Consider the following 18,843-nt stretch of genomic DNA (forward strand, 5'->3'; position numbering starts at 1 on the left):
TGTAGGACCTACCGATAGTGTAACTAAATAAGCCACATTTCTTAAAGGTTTACACAGTTTACCTAAAAGTTTTGCCCAAGCATCTGAAGGTCAAACATATACAAAACTTGCATGGGAAGTGGCGTGCCATGTAGCACACAAACATTTTCACTGACACACAAATAAGGAAAACATCGATATTAAAACCCAGGCTTCTGAACAGACATACTTAAGATAAAGGTTCACTTTCTTAAATTGAGTAGAAAGAATCAGGAAGAAATGGATATTGTTGTAACCAAGAAAATGATACAATAAAAAAAAAGTAACAAACAGTAACATATATTATATGTTCTCCACAACGCGCCAACTTGGATACCACGTGGGAAATTTCGGCAGATTAATTTCCTATTCAGGAGTTTAGTATGGGGGAGACAGCACCCGCGTATTAGATTGGAGACGCTCCAGCGACCCAAAGAAGATGGTGGATTGGCTTTGCCCAACCCTGGAATATATTTCCTTGGGGCCCAATGCCAACATTTAAAGGGCTGGGCACATGGGGTGTCTTCCAGTGCGGTACAGCATCTGATGGAAGAGGTGACGAAAAGATGTCCAGTGATACAATGCTTAGAAGATTGATCCCTGGGTGCGCTTGGGAAAACGTATCCAACTATATTTCTGATACGCAAGCTGTGGTATAGAGTGAAACAAATTTGTGGGGTTACATGTCTAAGTTTTCTCCGTTATGGTATAATAATAATTTACCGGAGATTGTGGCGTTGGGAGTTCTTTCAGAGTGGCAGGCCAAGGGAATTCAATATGTGCATCAGATAGAGGAGCAGCATGAGCTGAAGTCTTTTTCCAGGTTGCAGTTGGAGTATGGTCTTAGGGCTTCCAGGGACTACCAATATGCGCAGATGAGACACACGTTTCGAGCTCAAAACAGGGGGGACTGCCTTAAAATCCAAGGTGATTTAGTGTTGGAATATGTGTGCGGTGAGAGGACCACGAGGAGGGTTATTTCCCCCTATATAAAGATCTACTACATACTTATTTACTGGGATTCCCGATCAAGGCGAGAGCTAAGTGGGAAAGAGAGTTAGGCCGCCTGGAGGATGAAACGTGGGAGTGGGTGCTGGAATGGATACCAAAATTGTCATTGAGTGAACTGTATAGGCCGTCTCAGATTTATATTATACATAGAGTGTACAGGTCTCCGGACGTTTTGTATAAAGCAGGGTTGCAAGCTAATTCTGAATGCCCGAGGTGCAAGAATGAAAATGCCAGAATATTTCACATGATGTGGCCGTGCCCAAGACTGGCTGTTTTTTGGTTGGTGGTTTTGAGTCGTGTGGAAGGAGAGTATAGGTGCAAGGTACCAAGGGAACCGTTGGTGTGTTTGCTGGGTTATGTAGAGGAGATTAGTGTGGATAACACCCTGAAAATAGCAATTGCTAGATTATTATATATGGCTCGAAAGCGAATAGCAAGGAACTGGATAAAAGTATCTTAATTATGTGAAGCAGGGTCTTGCTTTGGAAAAAGGGGTTTATAAGAAGAGAGGGAAAATGGAAGTGTTCGACAAATTGTGGACTTCTTGGCTTGAAATGGATTGAAAGCTAGATAAAGGGGTAAAGGCGAAAATGAGTTAGGGGCCTATTGTTGAAAGAAATATTGTATACGCGGTCTTAATGGTGTTGGGGTCCAGTATGTACCTTTGGGTGACTTGTTAATAAAAGAGCGTGAGCTGTCTTATTGGGATGGGGGGAAGGGGGGGTTAAGTTGGGGTTGATGGGGTTTGTTACTGTTAAAATCTGAAATGAAAATATTATTGTAACATGAACAATGTGATATTATTCTTAATAAAAATCTATTTGAGTTAAAAAAAACAAACAGTAACATAAGGTCAAATTAAAACTCAGTGTAGTTTTCACGACAGTGCAGCCACCACGATCTATCTACATGACTCACACAACTCATTGTCGCTGCAATCACTTTTTGCATGTAAAGCTTTATTTTTATATATATATATTTTATTTTACTGTGTTTTTTTTTTTTTTTTTACTTTTAAGAAGACGTGCAGCCTACACTACTTATAAAAAAAAGCTTCTATCCCTAACCTCTACAGCCTGATGAGTAATGGACCAAGGACGCTTCTCCCTTAAACTTGATCAATTCAGAAAATCTGTGATTACCTAGAACAACAAACAGTTATGGCGGTAGAGCAGCTTTGAAACAGTTATTCTGTTGAATCAAGAGGTTTCTAGATAACAAACCACTGTGGATTTAAGACTGCATAGAGCAACAGAAACCACGTCAGTACGATCACGTGTGATGGTTGAACACACGTGTCCCTTAGGATCCGGATACAAACGTAGAGTCTTTTGTGCAAACATGAGTAACTTTTAACACACTAGAGTAGAAAAGAAAATTTGAAAAATAACTTATATAACATTTATATTAAAGTTGTCATCACAAGGAGCATAAAGCAGAGAATCCCATGAACTCAAAAGAAAAGTGAAAGAATCAAGACCATGTTGAGTGCCCATCTTGTCGTGCTATGTTTATTAATAAGAAGGTCCATAAAGGGGTTGCGTTGTTTTGAAACTGCATTACTAAATACGCTAATAGAGAATCTTAAGGATAGTTTCTCTTGTCAGGTCCCTCACATATTAGCCTAAGCGGCTACATAAAAGGATCTCACTATCGAGGTCTTGAAACGCTGTATAATTACACAGTCTATTGATTCAAATATGATCTGTGCATAATTTTCTAGGTCATAGAGCCGTAACTACAATGAATATATGAAACTGGGTTCCTTGATCTCTGGAGAAATCAATGCGTGGAAAACACTTCCGAAAACAATATATACATGGTGCTAAAGGGATCAGGTTTGACCAATCGAAATCTAAGACCCGTTTTAAAAAAAAAAAACGTTTGTTGCCATTGGTAGAAACAGCTACAGTCATTGCATGAATTCATTGCCATCTGAGGAAACCATGTTGGTATTCAAGGCTAGCCTTCCTATGGATACGCACTTACAATGTACTGTTTGGGAGGGGGGTACTCATTTCCCCTTGTTATGGCTTGTGTTGAAAGAAAACCCCCTAATGAGGACGGGTACTACAGAAATTAAATTACACTTTTCCTCACTCTCTGCAAATTGCCAGAGGAGACAGTAGGTCAACAAATGCCAATAGTTATCTCCTGAATTATCCAGCACGTGAAGCAACACGGAAGTAGAAAATCCAAACTATAAAAGGAACTTGCATAACAATCCTTGATTTCAATAAGTTGGCACCCAAGTCCTGCACATTGAAAGGATTTTCAGAAAATCTAAACTAATGGTCTATCAATAGGATGGCCCATTCATATGTGATTCCTGCAGGATTGATCCCACGGAGGCCCATTGATCAGTCGAATGCAGGGTCCTCAGGACTCCAGCAATTGCTTTGCTCCAATAAGTATTACATAGGAAGAGTATCAAGTTCGCAAATGTCACTGTGTCCGATAATGAAACTCATTCCTGTTCAAGTAAATGGGACTGACCTGGAGTACTAAGAATACGTATACCGACAAGCTACAGTCTCTGAATACATACTCACTGGAGCACTGCAACCACTTTTTCTTCTGATCTGTTTGATTCGGAGGGATGGATTACTAACACAGTCATGGCTGACACAATTTTGGTTTTCATAACGTTTGCGGCTTCAGTTTTTATAGTGGAAATTAAACATTAACTCTAGATTGTTAGGAACAGTGATCAGATGATTTGTAAAAAAAAATTGCAAAAGGCATTCCATGCCATGAAATGTAACCACAAAATCCACACATCTACTATATTTCAGCCCTGCCACAAAATGGCCCAGTTAAAACATTTCATTGATCGTCAGTCAATATAATTCAATCAGCATGACAAAGTGATAGGAGCAGACTGGTTGCTTTAAGACAGGGCTGGTGCTTGAAAAAAAATGTCTTCTTCTATTAACCATTGTTTCTGTTTCTGTGCAGTCATCATAGCATGGCATCAAAACGATTTTTTTTTAGGCTTCTAAGATTATACCTATATCAATAATTTATCAGATTATAAAGAACTATTAATAGAGACTTTCAACTGCTGTAAAGAAGGTTTCAGGACACCTGAAAGTCCAGCAATGTCTACTAAAGAGGATTCGACTACGGGATTGCTCAGGCATGGCAGCAGGCTGGTATCGGTGCATTTCCATGCACACCAAAGTGAAGTTTTTTTTGGAGGCTGGTGTCAAAAAGAGGGATTTTTGGTTCTTACCATAAAATCTCTTTCTTGGATCCTTCATTGGGGGACACAGGTAACCATGGGTGTATGCTTATGTCACTAGGAGGCTGACACTATGCAAATAAAGAAGAAGTAACTCCTCCCCGGCATTATACACCCTCCGACAGGCACTAGGCAACTCAGTTGGTGCAAAAGCAGTAGTAGGAACAGGTAATATAAAAAGTCAACCTATGTACCAACCCACAACAATGGCACAGCCAACACGGTACAACTTCAAGGGAGGGTGCTGTGTCCCCCAATGAAGGCTCCAAGAAAGCGATTTTACGGTAAGAACCAAAAATCCCTCTTTCTTTCTCGCTTCATTGGGGGACACAGGTAACCATGGGACGTCCAAAAGCAGTCCCTAGGGCGGGATATTCTGCAGAAAAAGAGGAGTTAGGTCGGCCTGTGAGAAACCGCCGCCTGCAGTATCCTCATACCCAGGCTCGCGTCCGCGGAAGCCTGAGTATGCACCCCGTAGAATTTAACAAAGGTGTGCAAGGATGACCACGTAGCGGCCTTGCAAACCTGCGAGGCCGAAGCTTGGTGGCGAACTGCCCAGGAAGCTCCCACTGCCCGGGTAGAGTGAGCCCTCAGCCCCGAAGGAGGCTGTTTGTCCTGGGCACGGTATGCCTCCAGAACCGCCGAACGGATCCAACGAGCAATCGTGGACTTGGAGGCGGGAAGTCGCTTTCGACGCCCATCCGAGATGACGAACAGAGGATCGGCCTGACGAAAAGAGGCAGTTCTGGCAAGGTAAATCCTGATAGCCCTGACCACATCCAACTTGTGAAGCGATTTCTCCAAGGGATGAACCGGGGAATGCAAAAGGAAGGGAGGACAATGTCCTCATTGATGTGAAAGGATGAGACTACCTTCGGTAAGAAGGAAGGAACCGGACGAAGAACCACCTTGTCCTGATGCAGGACTAGAAAGGGAGAACGACAGGATAATGCCGCCAGTTCGGACACCCTTCTGATGAAGGTGATGGCGACCAAAAAGGCTACCTTCCAGGATAGAAGCGAGAAGGAAACGTCCTGAAGCGGTTTAAAGGGCGCCCGCTGGAGGGCGTCTAAGACGAGATTGAGATCCCAAGGCTTGACAGGAGAACAGTAAGGGGGAGCTATATGAGCAACCCCCTGGATGAAGGTCCTCACCTGAGGTAGGGAAGCTAGGTCTCTTTGAAAAAGAATGGATAGAGCGGAAAACTGACCCTTCAAGGTGCTAAGGGAAAGACCCGAATCTAGGCCCGTTTGAAGGAAGCTGAGAAGGGAAGGAAGGGAAAAGGTCATAGGAAACAGATTGTTGTCCTGGCACCACTGAAAAAAGGCCTTCCAACATCTGTGGTAAATACGCGAGGAAGTCTGTTTCCTCGCCCTTATCATAGTCTGGATGACGCTATGCGAAAAACCCACGTTCTTCAGGACCGCGGCCTCAACCGTTAAATTCAGAGACTGAGAATTCGGGTGGGAGAGGGGCCCCTGTGAAAGAAGGTCCAGAATATTTGGAAGCCTCCACGGAACGTCCGATAGCATGTTCACCAGTTCCGCGTACCAGGCCCTGCGAGGCCAATCTGGCGCTACCAAGAGTACGGGGACTCCTTCTGTCTTGATCTTTTTTACTACCCTTGGGAACAAGGGGAGAGGCGGGAACAGATAGGGCATCCGGAACTGGGCCCATGAGATCACGAGAGCGTCGCATCCGACGGCCCTCGGATCCCGAGATCTGGAGACGTACTGGGGAACCTTGTGGTTTGCCCGGGAGGCCATCAAGTCTACGTCTGGAACGCCCCACCGCTGGCAAATCTGGCTGAAGATTGAGGGAAGAAGAGACCACTCGCCCGCAACGATGCCCTGGCGACTTAGAAAGTCGGCCTCCCAATTGTCCACCCCCGGAATGTGGATGGCTGACATAGAGGGGATGTGATCCTCCGCCCATCTGAGAATTTTTGCCACTTCCATCATGACTTGACTGCTGCGAGTCCCTCCCTGGTGGTTTATGTATGCCACGGCCGTGGCGTTGTCCGACTGCATGCGGACCGGCTTTCCAGAGAGGAGGGGCTCCCAGCGGATGAGGGCTAGGAAGATGGCTCTGATTTCCAAGAGGTTGATAGGGAGGCGCGCCTCCTGAGCCGTCCAGCGGCCCTGGGCTGTGAGGTGGAGAAAGACCGCTCCCCAACTCTGAAGACTGGCGTCAGTGGTAATCACCTGCCAGTGGGGAGGGAGGAATGACCTCCCGCGCAGAATGGAGGTGGACAGCGTCCACCAAGAGAGGGACTGCCTCACCTTGTAAGAGAGGCAAAAGGGACGGTCCAGGGAAAACGGATTCCTGTCCCAGGCAGATAGAAGGGCCAGCTGGAGGGGACGAGAGTGGAACTGGGCATAGGGGACCGCCTCGATAGAAGCGACCATTTTCCCCAGAACCCTCATAGCGAGGCGGAGAGACTGAGGATTCGGGCCCTTTAGTGCTCTGACACCCTGACGAAGAGAAAGGAACTTCCCCTTGGGGAGGAAGACCTGAGCCTGAGAGGTGTCGAATTCCATGCCCAGGAACCCCAGACGCTGGGTTGGAATCAAGGAAGACTTCTGGTAGTTGATTAACCAGCCGAGGCGAACTAGCGAGTCCAGAGTAAGCTGGAGGCTCTGGCTGCAATCCCGATGAGACGAGCCCTTGATCAAGAGGTCGTCGAGGTATGGGATTACCAGGATCCCCTTTGAGCGCAGAATGGCCATGACAGCTGCCATGACCTTCGTGAAGACCCTGGGAGCAGACGCCAGCCCGAAAGGGAGGGCCGTGAACTGGTAATGATGCTCGTGGATCGTGAACCGGAGGAACCTCTGATGCTGTACGCAAATCGGAACGTGAAGGTACGCATCCCGAATGTCCACTGAGCACAGAAACGCTCCCGGCTCCATGGACGCGATGACTGAGCGCAGAGATTCCATTTTGAAGTGCCGAATCCGAAGATGGCGGTTCAATCGCTTGAGATCCAAAATCGGAAGTAGAGCCGTCCTTTTTTGGAACCACAAAAAGGTTTGAGTAAAAACCCGAAAATTGTTCGCAAGGAGGCACAGGTACTATGACTCCTGAGATGAGGAGTGACTCGACAGCCTGGAGAAGCCTTTGGAGATGAGAGGGCTGTATGGGAGGACGAAAGAGCATGAAACTGCTTCCTGGGGGCGAAGAAAATTCTATTTTGTAGCCTGACGTGACGATCTCCCTGACCCAGGCGTTGTCGACTACTGAAAGCCAAACTTCTGAGAACAGAAGAAGGCGGCCTCCCACCCTGGAAGGAGTTCCAGGTGGGGGCGACCCGTCATTTATTAGAAAACCTGTGGCCCCGAGATCCCGATTGTTTTTCGGGGTGGCTCTTGGCTCTCCAAGGCGGCCTGAAAGAAGGTTTTCTTCTGTCCCCTTGTGACGAGGAATGGTCCTGGGTGGGATTTCCTGAAGAGGCAAAGGACCGAAAGGGACGAAAGGACTGAGGGCCCCTCCTATTGAAGGGACGTTTCGGCTTGGACTGGAGTAAGGAGGTACTCTTACCACCCGTAGTGTCCAAAATAATTTGATCTAGTTGTGTGCCGAAGAGTCTGGGACCCTGGAAAGGTAGACCAGTGAGCGATTTCTTAGAAGCGGGGTCAGCGTTCCATGCCTTTAGCCAAAGAATCCGGCGAATGGCGACAATATTGCCGTTAGCCCTGGTAGAGCAGGCCGCTGCATCAAGGGAGGCATTCATGAGGTATTTTCCTGCCAGTGAAATCTGATCCGCTAATTCGGACAGTTCCTCAGCAGGAGCAGAAGCTAAAATGCCCCTGCGCAGGGTCTTGGCCCAGGCTGATACAGCCTTGGCTACCCATGACGAGGCGAAACTAGGGCAAAGAGAAGCTCCGGAAGCCTCAAATGCCGATTTTGCTAGTGCCTCGAGCTGTCTGTCCGTGGGGTCCTTAAGGGAAGCCGCGTCCGGGATAGACAGAACTGTCTGAGCGGATAGCCTGGACACAGGTGGGTCGACCCTAGGAGACTCGGACCATTTGGAGACAAGGTCGGAGTGAAAAGGGTATAATATGTCAAGCCGTTTCCTGCCAGGGAAACGCTTGCCAGGGTTTTCTCAGTGTGTAGAGGTAGTGTTGTCAAACTCCTTGTGATTAGGAAAAAACCTAGAGGGACATTTAAACGCAGTGGAGACGTCCTGAGAGCTCGCTTCATCCTCCTTAAGATCAAGCGTCTGAATGATAGCCGAAATAAGGCTATCAACCATCTCCTGTGTTCCGGAAGTCTGATCTGCATCCGAGTCAGATTCTGACTGGGAGGAAAGGTCAGACCCGATGACCGCCTGCGAGGAGGGGGAACGGGCAGATAGGGGAATCCTGTCCAGGGAACTGGACGAGGATCTAGATAAGGTCCGTTTTCTGTCTCTTTTGTCCGGTCTGCCTCTGTGAGGGTCTAGGACAGGTGCGAGCGAATCGCCGTGTGAGGCGTTCGTGGCACTGGTGGCATTAGAGAGAAGCGGGATACGTTCAAGTGCCTGGACCAGGGACTGAGACACCTTAGTCAGGTCAGACACTGATTGAGACATTGCAACAGCCCACTCCGGGGGAGGGGGGGTGCACTCATCCTAGGACCTGGGAGCTTCCTGAGGGACGGACATGTTGGGAGGAACGCAGGACAGGCAGAAGGGTGAAGGCTGACCTGAGGTCCACTTTTTCTTACAGTGAGCGCAGGCGTAATGGATGGCCGAGGGGGCAAAGGCCGGGGTGGGGTCGGACATAGGTGGATATTACCTTGTCCATGGAGAAATACTGCCAGGTGGAGTACTAGTAGCTCTGAGCCTGCTGATGGACAGCAACAACGGTAGCCGCAGGTGCCTGTGTTCCCAGAGAAAATCCTGTGTCCCACACGGTGAGCAGACGCTGACAGGGAGCAGGAAGCAGGAGAAAAGAGCGCGGGGACAGTGCGACGCCGTGGGCGTGCACAGACACCAGGGGAATAGAAAGGAACGCCCCCTAAGATGCTGAGAACGTGGCGGCCGCAATACCGTCGGTCGCCACAAGAGGGCGCTCAAGCGCCAAAAAGAAAGAAAAAGCCGGGATAAACAGAGAGAAGCTGAACGTCCCGGCCGCAATACCGCCGGCCGCCACAAGAGGGCGCTCAGGCGCCAAAAAGAAAGGAAAAAGACCGGGAGACAGAGGAGAAATGGCGGGCGGGCGCCTGCAAGTTTGAATAAAGAGGGGGAAAAAGATGCTAGCGTTTCTGTTCCCATTCCTGCGGCGATAGCGCGCCCCAGCGCTGAGAATGCGGCCCTCTCCCTACTTGGTCCCCTTATCAGAAAGGAGGTCTGGTAAGAGGCGATCACTGCTGGGCAGGTGGTGGAGGGGGGAGGGGGGTTTGTTGATTGAAGATCCCCTACCTGAAGATGAGGAAACATCAGGATCCCCGGTGGAGTAGAGGGTCCTGGAAGAAGTCCTCCTTCCCGCGCCACGAACTCCGGCACAGAAGACTGCGGGGAGAGGGTCACTGGAAGTGACCGCCGACTTCCTCTCAGCCCACTCCGAGGAGAGGGATGAGGAGGGGAAACGGGCAGGACCGGCCACCGAGAAGGTGGTCACCCTGAACACCCGAATGGGTGACAGGGGACGAAGTCCTGCCCAGCGGGTCCGAGAGGGTGCGATGTGGGTGATACCACACTGCTCTCTCGGCCGCTCAAGTGGGGAAAACAGGGTGAGAAAACTGCACCCTGTTACCCTGAAGAAAATATCTGAAAAAGAAAGAGGAAATGATTAATAACAAACAACAAATCCCTGTAAAAGAAATGCGGATCTGGGGTTAGATCCAGGTCCGCCTCCTACAGACACTAAGCAAAAACGGAGTTGCCTGGTGCCTGTTGGAGGGTGTATACTGCCGGGGAGGAGTTACTTCTTCTTTATTTGCATAGTGTCAGCCTCCTAGTGACAGCAGCATACACCCATGGTTACCTGTGTTCCCCAATGAAGCGAGAAAGAAAAAAGGGCAACGTAACTTCTCTCCAAGAAAAACCATTAAGGGCAGACAGACATTCTCCAGAAAGTACAGGAATTGGACTCAAGAGAACTGGATTCAAGTTATTTTCTCTGATGACGCCCCGTCCGACTGTTTGGAACATCTGGAAGCATGACTGTCCGCAGAAGGAATGGTGAGCGCTACCATGAATCCTGTGACTGCCAATAGTAAAGCATTCTGAGACCGGTTTTGTGTGCGGGCTTCTTGCCCATGGAGGGGGCTCCCTAACAATTTTGCTTAAGAACACTGCCATGAATAAAACATGGGATCTAATCATCCTCCAAGAGCAACTTCCAACCATAAAGAGCAATTTGGTGATGAACAATGCTTTTTTCCACCATGTTTGAGACCATGTCACGAGGCAAAATTGTCTTTTTTGACAGCACATTGATATTTTGGGTCCAAGGCCAGGAAATTCCCCAGATCTCAATCCCAATGAGAACCTGTGGTCAGTGCTCGATAAGCTGGAGGGCAAACAAAACACAGAAATTGTGATAAGCTCCAAGCACTGATCACACAGGAATGGGTTATCAGGACTTGGCCTAGAAGCTAATATCCTGCTGTCAGGGCGAAGGGCAAAAGTCTTGAAAAATCAGGGACATCTGTAAATATTGAGTCTTTACATAATTGCGGATAGTTGTACTCTAGTAACCAGAGAAACATTTGAGTAAAAGAGCTAAAAACAACTAAAGCAGAAAACTGTGTGCCGACCAAAATTTGTGTCAGTCTCAAAACCTGTCGATAACTGTAGAGGAGTATATTCCCAACAAAAACCCTTTAATTAGTGAAAACTGAATTTGACTTGTTAAATATATAGTCCACGTTACAAGGAAAGCTGAATAATTTAAAGAGCCAAAAAAGGCAGAGCAAATTAAAATCCTCAACAATTATAACAACCAGGACACAGTAGTATAAAGTTAATTAAAGAAATTCACTCCATTCCCCCCCCCCCCCCCCCCCCCATCAAAAGAAGGGAAAAAAAAAAGAAAGAAAAAGCAGATTCAAACATTTCATGGTCTTCAATCCAGGAAATTATTCTAGTCTTAACGGACAAAAATAACCCCCACAAAAAAAAAAAAAAATAAATAAACCACACCATTAAAACATGGAGGTTTACGGAACATCTTCCAACATTGCCTACATAGAAGCACAGATCAGGAGCACTACTGTACGATAACTTATGCCTGGAGGTTACAGAATACCGTTTAGCAGGATGTTTAGTGTATAAGGTCAAACCTGTTACCAAAAGACCTGATGGAGCATTGTGCACCCCAAGATATACTATGTAATAAATAACAGAACAAAAACATTTCCCCGACCAAATCTAGAAGTTTGCAGTCATTTGTTTTTAAAAATAGAGGCAATCTTCTTTTCTCCCTATGATCAAACAACACAATGACCATATTGGAAAACAAAAAAAAACAAAAGAAAAGAATGTATCATTGAGGTTTTGTAGTTTGGAGGGTGAGGTTGGAGGAGGAGAATATACTGTTGTATATATACAGAAAGTCTTTTTTTTTTTTTGCTTTAACCCCTGAAAAATTACTAGTGAAGAAATGGTCAAGATTTCCAGCCCTGACACTGAGCTCTATATAACTCAACTGTTATATACAAATTAGTTACAACATTTATATATATTTTCTTAGAACATAAGGCTAGAAAAAACATTGGAGCAAATGATTCATATTCTAGAAATCTCTAAAATACTTCTCATGTTTTGAGGTACTTTCTTTTGTATGTATCTTATCTTCTTGGAGTAGCACCTGTCAAAAAAATACTAGTCCAAACAAACTAGATTAAACAGTAAAATCAGCCTGCGAGTCGACAACGAAAACTGTGTAGTGTGCATTTAAAAATAAGTAGACTTAGTGAACAGGAATAAGTGATTCCCAGGCACTTTACGGTTATCCCGGCCGATCTTTCGTCAACGAGAACCTGATGTGAGATATTGGATTAGTTTATTAGGACCAGCTTGCCATCTATCTTCTTTCTCTTTTTCGAATGGGTTTGCTCATGTGTTAAAAGGTTTATCTTTTGCGCAAAACCTTTACCGCAGGTGATGCATACAAAGGGCCGCTCTCCGGTGTGCAGCCTCTGGTGAGTAGTAAGATTTGCCTTCTGGCTGAAGCTCTTGCCACACTCTGGGCATTCAAAAGGCTTCTCCCCCGTGTGTATTCTCTCATGCCCGATAAGATTACTGTTATTCTGGAACCGCTTTCCGCAAAACCGACACACAAATCGTCTCTCCCTCGCAAACGTCTTATGTGACTGCATGATCGGTGCGCCGGGGAGGACATTCTTTCCATACACGACGCACGTTAAAGACTTTGCTACAGATACATTTTTGATGGAGATGGAATGAGGAAACTTGTCATCCACAGGAAGTTTTAGACTGGATTCAACTCTCTGCTGGGGTCGGAACTGAACCATTGAGCCGTCGTACTGTTTCATTTTCATTTTGTGGGTTCCTTGATGAAGCCTCAGATCGCTTACTCTTAAAAATCTCTTTCCACATTCAGTGCAGTTGAAGGTCCTCTCAAGCTCCCTGGAAATACCTGGCCTGTAATGTCTCTGCGTAAGGTCTTCTTTCTGACTCACCGGCCACCGGACTAATCTTTGGCAGTATCCACTGGTTTTCATGTTGTACTGGATTTTCACTTTGTTTTTTGAAGGAATATTTCTTAGGTTAAATTTTTCAGTGCTGCGTTGGCTCTCGATAATCAATTCATCATCTTATTTTGGGAAGAAAGAGAACAAAATTACAGTATTTTAGACTGTGATAATAAAAATACAATGCGTAGAAGTCTTCTCTTTGGAATTTGGATTGTTTTTCATGAATAATTAGATAATAAAAATCTAGGCAAATGACTAATAATGATGAGTCAGAAATATGGCGCCACTAATACCATCAACCCCCCAATTTTTTTTATTTTAATCAAAGTTTTAAACAAGTAATTCAATAAACTACTATCACACTCAAAGCAGTTTTCCCATTACATTAGATAATGCAGTATAGCTAGGATATGCCATAATTCATGGATAGATTTAAGGGACACCACCAGTCCTTAGATTGAGGAGGCCTAAAGCGAACTGTGATGCCTCTAGTTAGAGAACTTAGCCCCCTAATTCACTGGATGGGAAAGGGACTCTCATACCAGAACTCCATTGAAAACAGCGTACTTACATATTCTAGTAATATACCATCATGCATTTTGAAAATATGCCTTTAAGATCTTGTATGGATATCAAAGTATAGCTGAAAGGTTGTAGGAATGAATCCCATTCAAAACCCAAAGACTTTCCATTTTTGCACTTTTGTTTTTTTTTTCCTCTCTGTCTTTTAAGAGCCATCATAACCTTTTTTTTGTTCCATCTACACGCCCATACAAGTGCTTGTTTGTGGGACGAGGTGTTCTGTTAACACGGTTCAAAATACAATTCAATGTACTAGAAAATGGGGGGAAAAATCCACAAAGCGGCAAAATTGGGAAATCCCTCCACCCACCTCACTTTCTGCAGTAAAATGACCTGGCAGTATTATTCTTCAGGTTAGTTTGATAATGGTGATACCAAATTTGCATATATTTGCTATTTTGTTTTTTAATGTGGTGAAAAATTTTTTTGGGGGAAATTCTTAAAAAAACAAAAACAAAACAAAGTTCGCTTGTGTCACCATTTTCTGAGACATTTAACATTGTCAATTTTCGCTTAATAAAGCTGTGTAAGGCTTGTTTTTGTGCACGGTGAGCTACCATTTTTAGTGATAGCAGCTGGGTACATACGCCTTGATAGCTTTCTGCCTTTTTTAGCAGTGTTGCAGCAAAGAACCATAATTCTGACATCTACATTATTTTATTTACAGTGTTTATTGATCAGGTTAATTATTTATTTTAATAGATCTGACTTTTTTTGGAGGCACGGCAATTCCATGTATTTTTCTTATTATTATTTATTTTTAAGGGAAAAATGTTGGCGATTAGAACTTTTATACATTCCATTGATTAAAACATAACTTTTAATATAATAACTAAAACTGGATAACTTAAGTGATGATAAAAAAAAAACACAAAGTGATAAAGTGCTTGTGCTAAGGTTACCAGTGCTCGGTAAAAAATGGTTTGGTCTCATCACTTTCAGTTGTACCATTCTTTACTCTAGTGGGTTTTGACGTGACCAGTCAGATCTGACATATGGGTTACCAGCTATTGCAGGAATTCATAGCTTCCCAGACACTTTCTACTCCCCTGATGAATCCCCCCATACGGGGGAGGAAATGCGTAGCGAGTGTGGTGATGGCGCTACCCGAGTGGGTTGGGGGACACTCGCTTGGCACGGGATTAAAGCACTCAGGCATGGTTACTCCACATAAACAGTTTATTAAACGTCAAACCGCATCACAAACAGCTCATTACAGTTCATTAGAACTGTAGAACCGTAGAATGTAAGTCCGCAAGGACAGGGTCCTCTCCCCTCTGTACCAGTCTGTCATTGTAAATTTATTTTCTGTTAATAGCTATAACCCTGTATGTGAACCCTTTTCTCATGTACGGCACCAAAGAATAAATGGTGCTATATAAATAAATAATAATAATTATATATATCAACGGAACACATTAACCACCAACAGCCTGTTCCAATGGCAGATACGTCTCTGCCCGTAACCCCGTTATCTGAAGTTACCTTAGGGTACCGTCACACTATACGATTTACCTACGATCACGACCAGCGATATGACCTGGCCGTGATCGTAGGTAAATCGTAATGTGGTCGCTGGGGAGCTGTCACACAGACAGCTCTCCAGCGACCAACGATGCCGAGGTCCCCGGGTAACCAGGGTAAACATCGGGTTACTAAGCGCAGGACCGCGCTTAGTAACCCGATGTTTACCCTGGTTACCAGCGTAAAAAAAAACAAACAGCACATACTTACATTCCGGTGTCCGTCAGGTCCCTTGCCGTCTGCTTCCCGCACTCACTGACTGCCGGCCGTAAAGTGAAAGTACAGCACAGCGGTGACGTCACCGCTGTGCTCTGCTTTCACTTTACGGCCGGCAGTCACTGAGTGCGGGAAGCAGACGGCAAGGGACCTGACGGACACCAGAATGTAAGTATGTGCTGTTTGTTTTTTTTTTAGTTTTACGCTTGTAACCAGGGTAAACATCGGGTTACTAAGCGCGGCCCTGCGCTTAGTAACCCGATGGTTACCCTGGTTACAAGCGAACGCATCGCTAGATCGCATCGCTAGATCGGTGTCACACACACCGATCTAGTTAAATAAATAAGGCAGCATGCTGCAGCGCTAGAACATACAAACTTGAAATACGAAATTTGAACTGCATTACTGCACTAGAAATATGAAAAATGAGAGCGTTTAGCGCATAAAAATGGCCAATTTTATGTGTACCTGGTAGCCACTTTACGGCATCTCTCTTATTCCAGGTCCTACGCTTGCCTTACCTCGCTGAGAATAAACGTCTCCATCTGAATGGGTACATGTGAAACCTCTTCCTAGACTAAAATTCTCTCTCTCTATGGAGGGGTATTGGACCTGCTGTAATTAAAACACCTGTGGCTAGAAGGCGGAGTGCACGATCAGAAGGCTAGAGAATACATTTCAAAAACCTGACCTGCACATCCAAACATAGACTAAGTGTGAACAGGTGCTGAACCTAGAGTCGCCAACTCGTATATAGTTAAATAAATAAGGCAGCACACTGCAGCGCTAGAACATACAAACTTGAAATACGAAATTTGAACTGCATTACTGCACTAGAAATATGAAAAATGAGAGCGTTTAGCGCATAAAAATGGCCAATTTTATGTGTACCTGGTAGCCACTTTACGGCATCTCTCTTATATCAGGTCCTACGCTTGCCTTACCTCGCTGAGAATAAACGTCTCCATCTGAATTTCGTATTTCAAGTTTGTATGTTTTAGCGCTGCAGTCTGCTGCCTTATTTATTTAACTATATACGAGTTGGCGACTAGGTTCAGCACCTGTTCACACTTAGTCTATGTTTGGATGTGCAGGTCAGGTTTTTGAAATGTATTCTCTAGCCTTCTGATCGTGCACTCCGCCTTCTAGCCACAGGTGTTTTAATTACAGCAGGTCCAATACCCCTCCATAGAGAGAGAGAATTTTAGTCTAGGAAGAGGTTTCACATGTACCCATTCAGATGGAGACGTTTATTCTCAGCGAGGTAAGGCAAGCGTAGGACCTGGTATAAGAGCGATGCCGTAAAGTGGCTACCAGGTACACATAAAATTGGCCATTTTTATGCGCTAAACGCTCTCATTTTTCATATTTCTAGTGCAGTAATGCAGTTCAAATTTCGTATTTCAAGTTTGTATGTTCTAGCGCTGCAGTGTGCTGCCTTATTTAACTATATACGAGTTGGCGACTCTAGGTTCAGCACCTGTTCACACTTAGTCTATGTTTGGATGTGCAGGTCAGGTTTTTGAAACACACACCGATCTAGCGATGCCAGCGGGAGATCCAGCGACGAAAGAAAGTTCTAAACGATCTGCTACGACGTACGATTCTCAGCAGGATCCCTGATCGCTGCTGCGTGTCAGACACAGCGATATCGTAACGATATCGTTGGAACGTCACAAATCGTACCGTCGTAGCGATCGAAATGGCAGTGTGTGACGGTACCCTTACAGGAGCTAAGGCTCCACACACTGACTCTCAGTGCTGGTTCCCAGGGGAAAGCTGCCTCACTGGGGTCACTGTCCTTGTGACCAGGGCATCTCAGATAGTCCAGACCCGCAGTAGGAACTGTAGCTTCCCCAACACAGTAGCCATCACAGGCTATGTAGATGCGGCCTCACCAAACGCTTTTCAGGAAGTCCAGTCCCAGGCACTTCCAACAGACAGGCCATCAGCCCATGGTCTCACCAGGTGCTTCCAGGACTCCAGGACAATCCAACACACTGACCATTCCAGGACTCTCACACTCAGCAGGTGCTTTCAGGAATCCAGTCCATCCCAGGACATTCCAACACACAGGCTATTCCAGGACTCACACTCTGAACCTTCCAGGTCCATACACTCTCAATCATGTGACCCACACCCTGGTCACATTATGTAGCTGTAACCACTCCCATAGGTGGGAGGTGTATGTGTGGCTAGTTTGAACCGTCCAGCTCTTCAAACTAGCCTTGATAAACCCTCCCTTATAAGTAAACACAGCAAAGACTTGTGGAACTTTAAGTCCCAGCACAATCATATAATTTTGGGCTTACAGCGCAGAGCACTTCTGCGACACATACCGGCCATTTACAACAATGCCAGTCCCTAATTTGCCATCATAATTATGCCTCCAAGTACATTCTGAAGTGCACACACAGCGCTCCCTGGCTGTAACATGGGTCACTGCACCACAGGAGATACAACACATGCTGGTGGGTATATCTCAGCAGCCTTACTTGGGGACTGCCCTTGTAAGAGCAAGAGCAATACAGGGGATTTTAGGAGAATCCCCCTCCTTATACTTACTCTTTATGCTCCTGCGTGCCTGTGACATGCGGAGAACAAGTTCAACTAAAAGTGGTGAGACCAAACCATTTTTTACCGCGCACTGGTAACCTTAGCACAAGCACTTTATCACATAGTATTTTTTGTTTGTTATCACTTGATATATCCAGTTTTAGTTATTATATTAAAAGTTATATTTTGGTCAATGGAATCTCTCCTGGCTAATTGGCCTATTTCTCCTGTGAGTATTGATTAGTGGGCTATACTGACCATACTATTGCTGACTGTGATATCAACGTTTATATATGTATTTTTACTGTATCTTTTAGTCCTCTTAGGGGACTGTAAATTGAGATCATTTGATTGCTTATACTATATACTGAAATGCCACAATACGCTTTACAGGTCCTTCTCAAAAAATTAGCATATAGTGTTAAATTTCATTATTTACCATAATGTAATGATTACAATTAAACTTTCATATATTATAGATTCATTATCCACCAACTGAAATTTGTCAGGTCTTTTATTGTTTTAATACTGATGATTTTGGCATACAACTCCTGATAACCCAAAAAACCTGTCTCAATAAATTAGCATATCAAGAAAAGGTTCTCTAAACGACCTATTACCCTAATGTTCTGAATTAACTAATTAATTCTAAACACATGCAAAAGATACCTGAGGCTTTTATAAACTCCCTGCCTGGTTCATTACTCAAAACCCCCATCATGGGTAAGACTAGCGACCTGACAGATGTCAAGAAGGCCATCATTGACACCCTCAAGCAAGAGGGTAAGACCCAGAAAGAAATTTCTTAACAAATAGGCTGTTCCCTGAGTGCTGTATCAAGGCACCTCAATGGTAAGTCTGTTGGAAAGAAACAATGTGGCAGAAAACGCTGTACAACGAGAAGAGGAGACCGGACCCTGAGGAAGATTGTGGAGAAGGACCGATTCCAGACCTTGGGGAACCTGAGGAAGCAGTGGACTGAGTCTGGTGTGGAAACATCCAGAGCCACCGTGCACAGGCGTGTGCAGGAAATGGGCTACAGGTGC

At 45.2% G+C, this 18,843-nt stretch overlaps 1 protein-coding gene across 1 annotated transcript in view; it reads right to left on the reverse strand.

The window, feature by feature from the left end:
* Positions 1-11,830: 11,830 nt before the first annotated feature.
* The window catches only part of LOC138651133 (zinc finger protein 287-like), an 86,158-nt gene continuing 79,145 nt past the window's right edge, over positions 11,831-18,843 (reverse strand). The window contains exon 10 of the mRNA XM_069741148.1: positions 11,831-13,038. Coding sequence (XP_069597249.1) covers positions 12,260-13,038 — 779 coding nt within the window. The 3' untranslated portion in view covers positions 11,831-12,259. The remainder of the gene's footprint in view (positions 13,039-18,843) is intronic.

The sequence above is a fragment of the Ranitomeya imitator genome, chromosome 10, assembly GCF_032444005.1.
Source record: "Ranitomeya imitator isolate aRanImi1 chromosome 10, aRanImi1.pri, whole genome shotgun sequence".
Taxonomy (NCBI): Eukaryota; Metazoa; Chordata; class Amphibia; order Anura; family Dendrobatidae; genus Ranitomeya; species Ranitomeya imitator.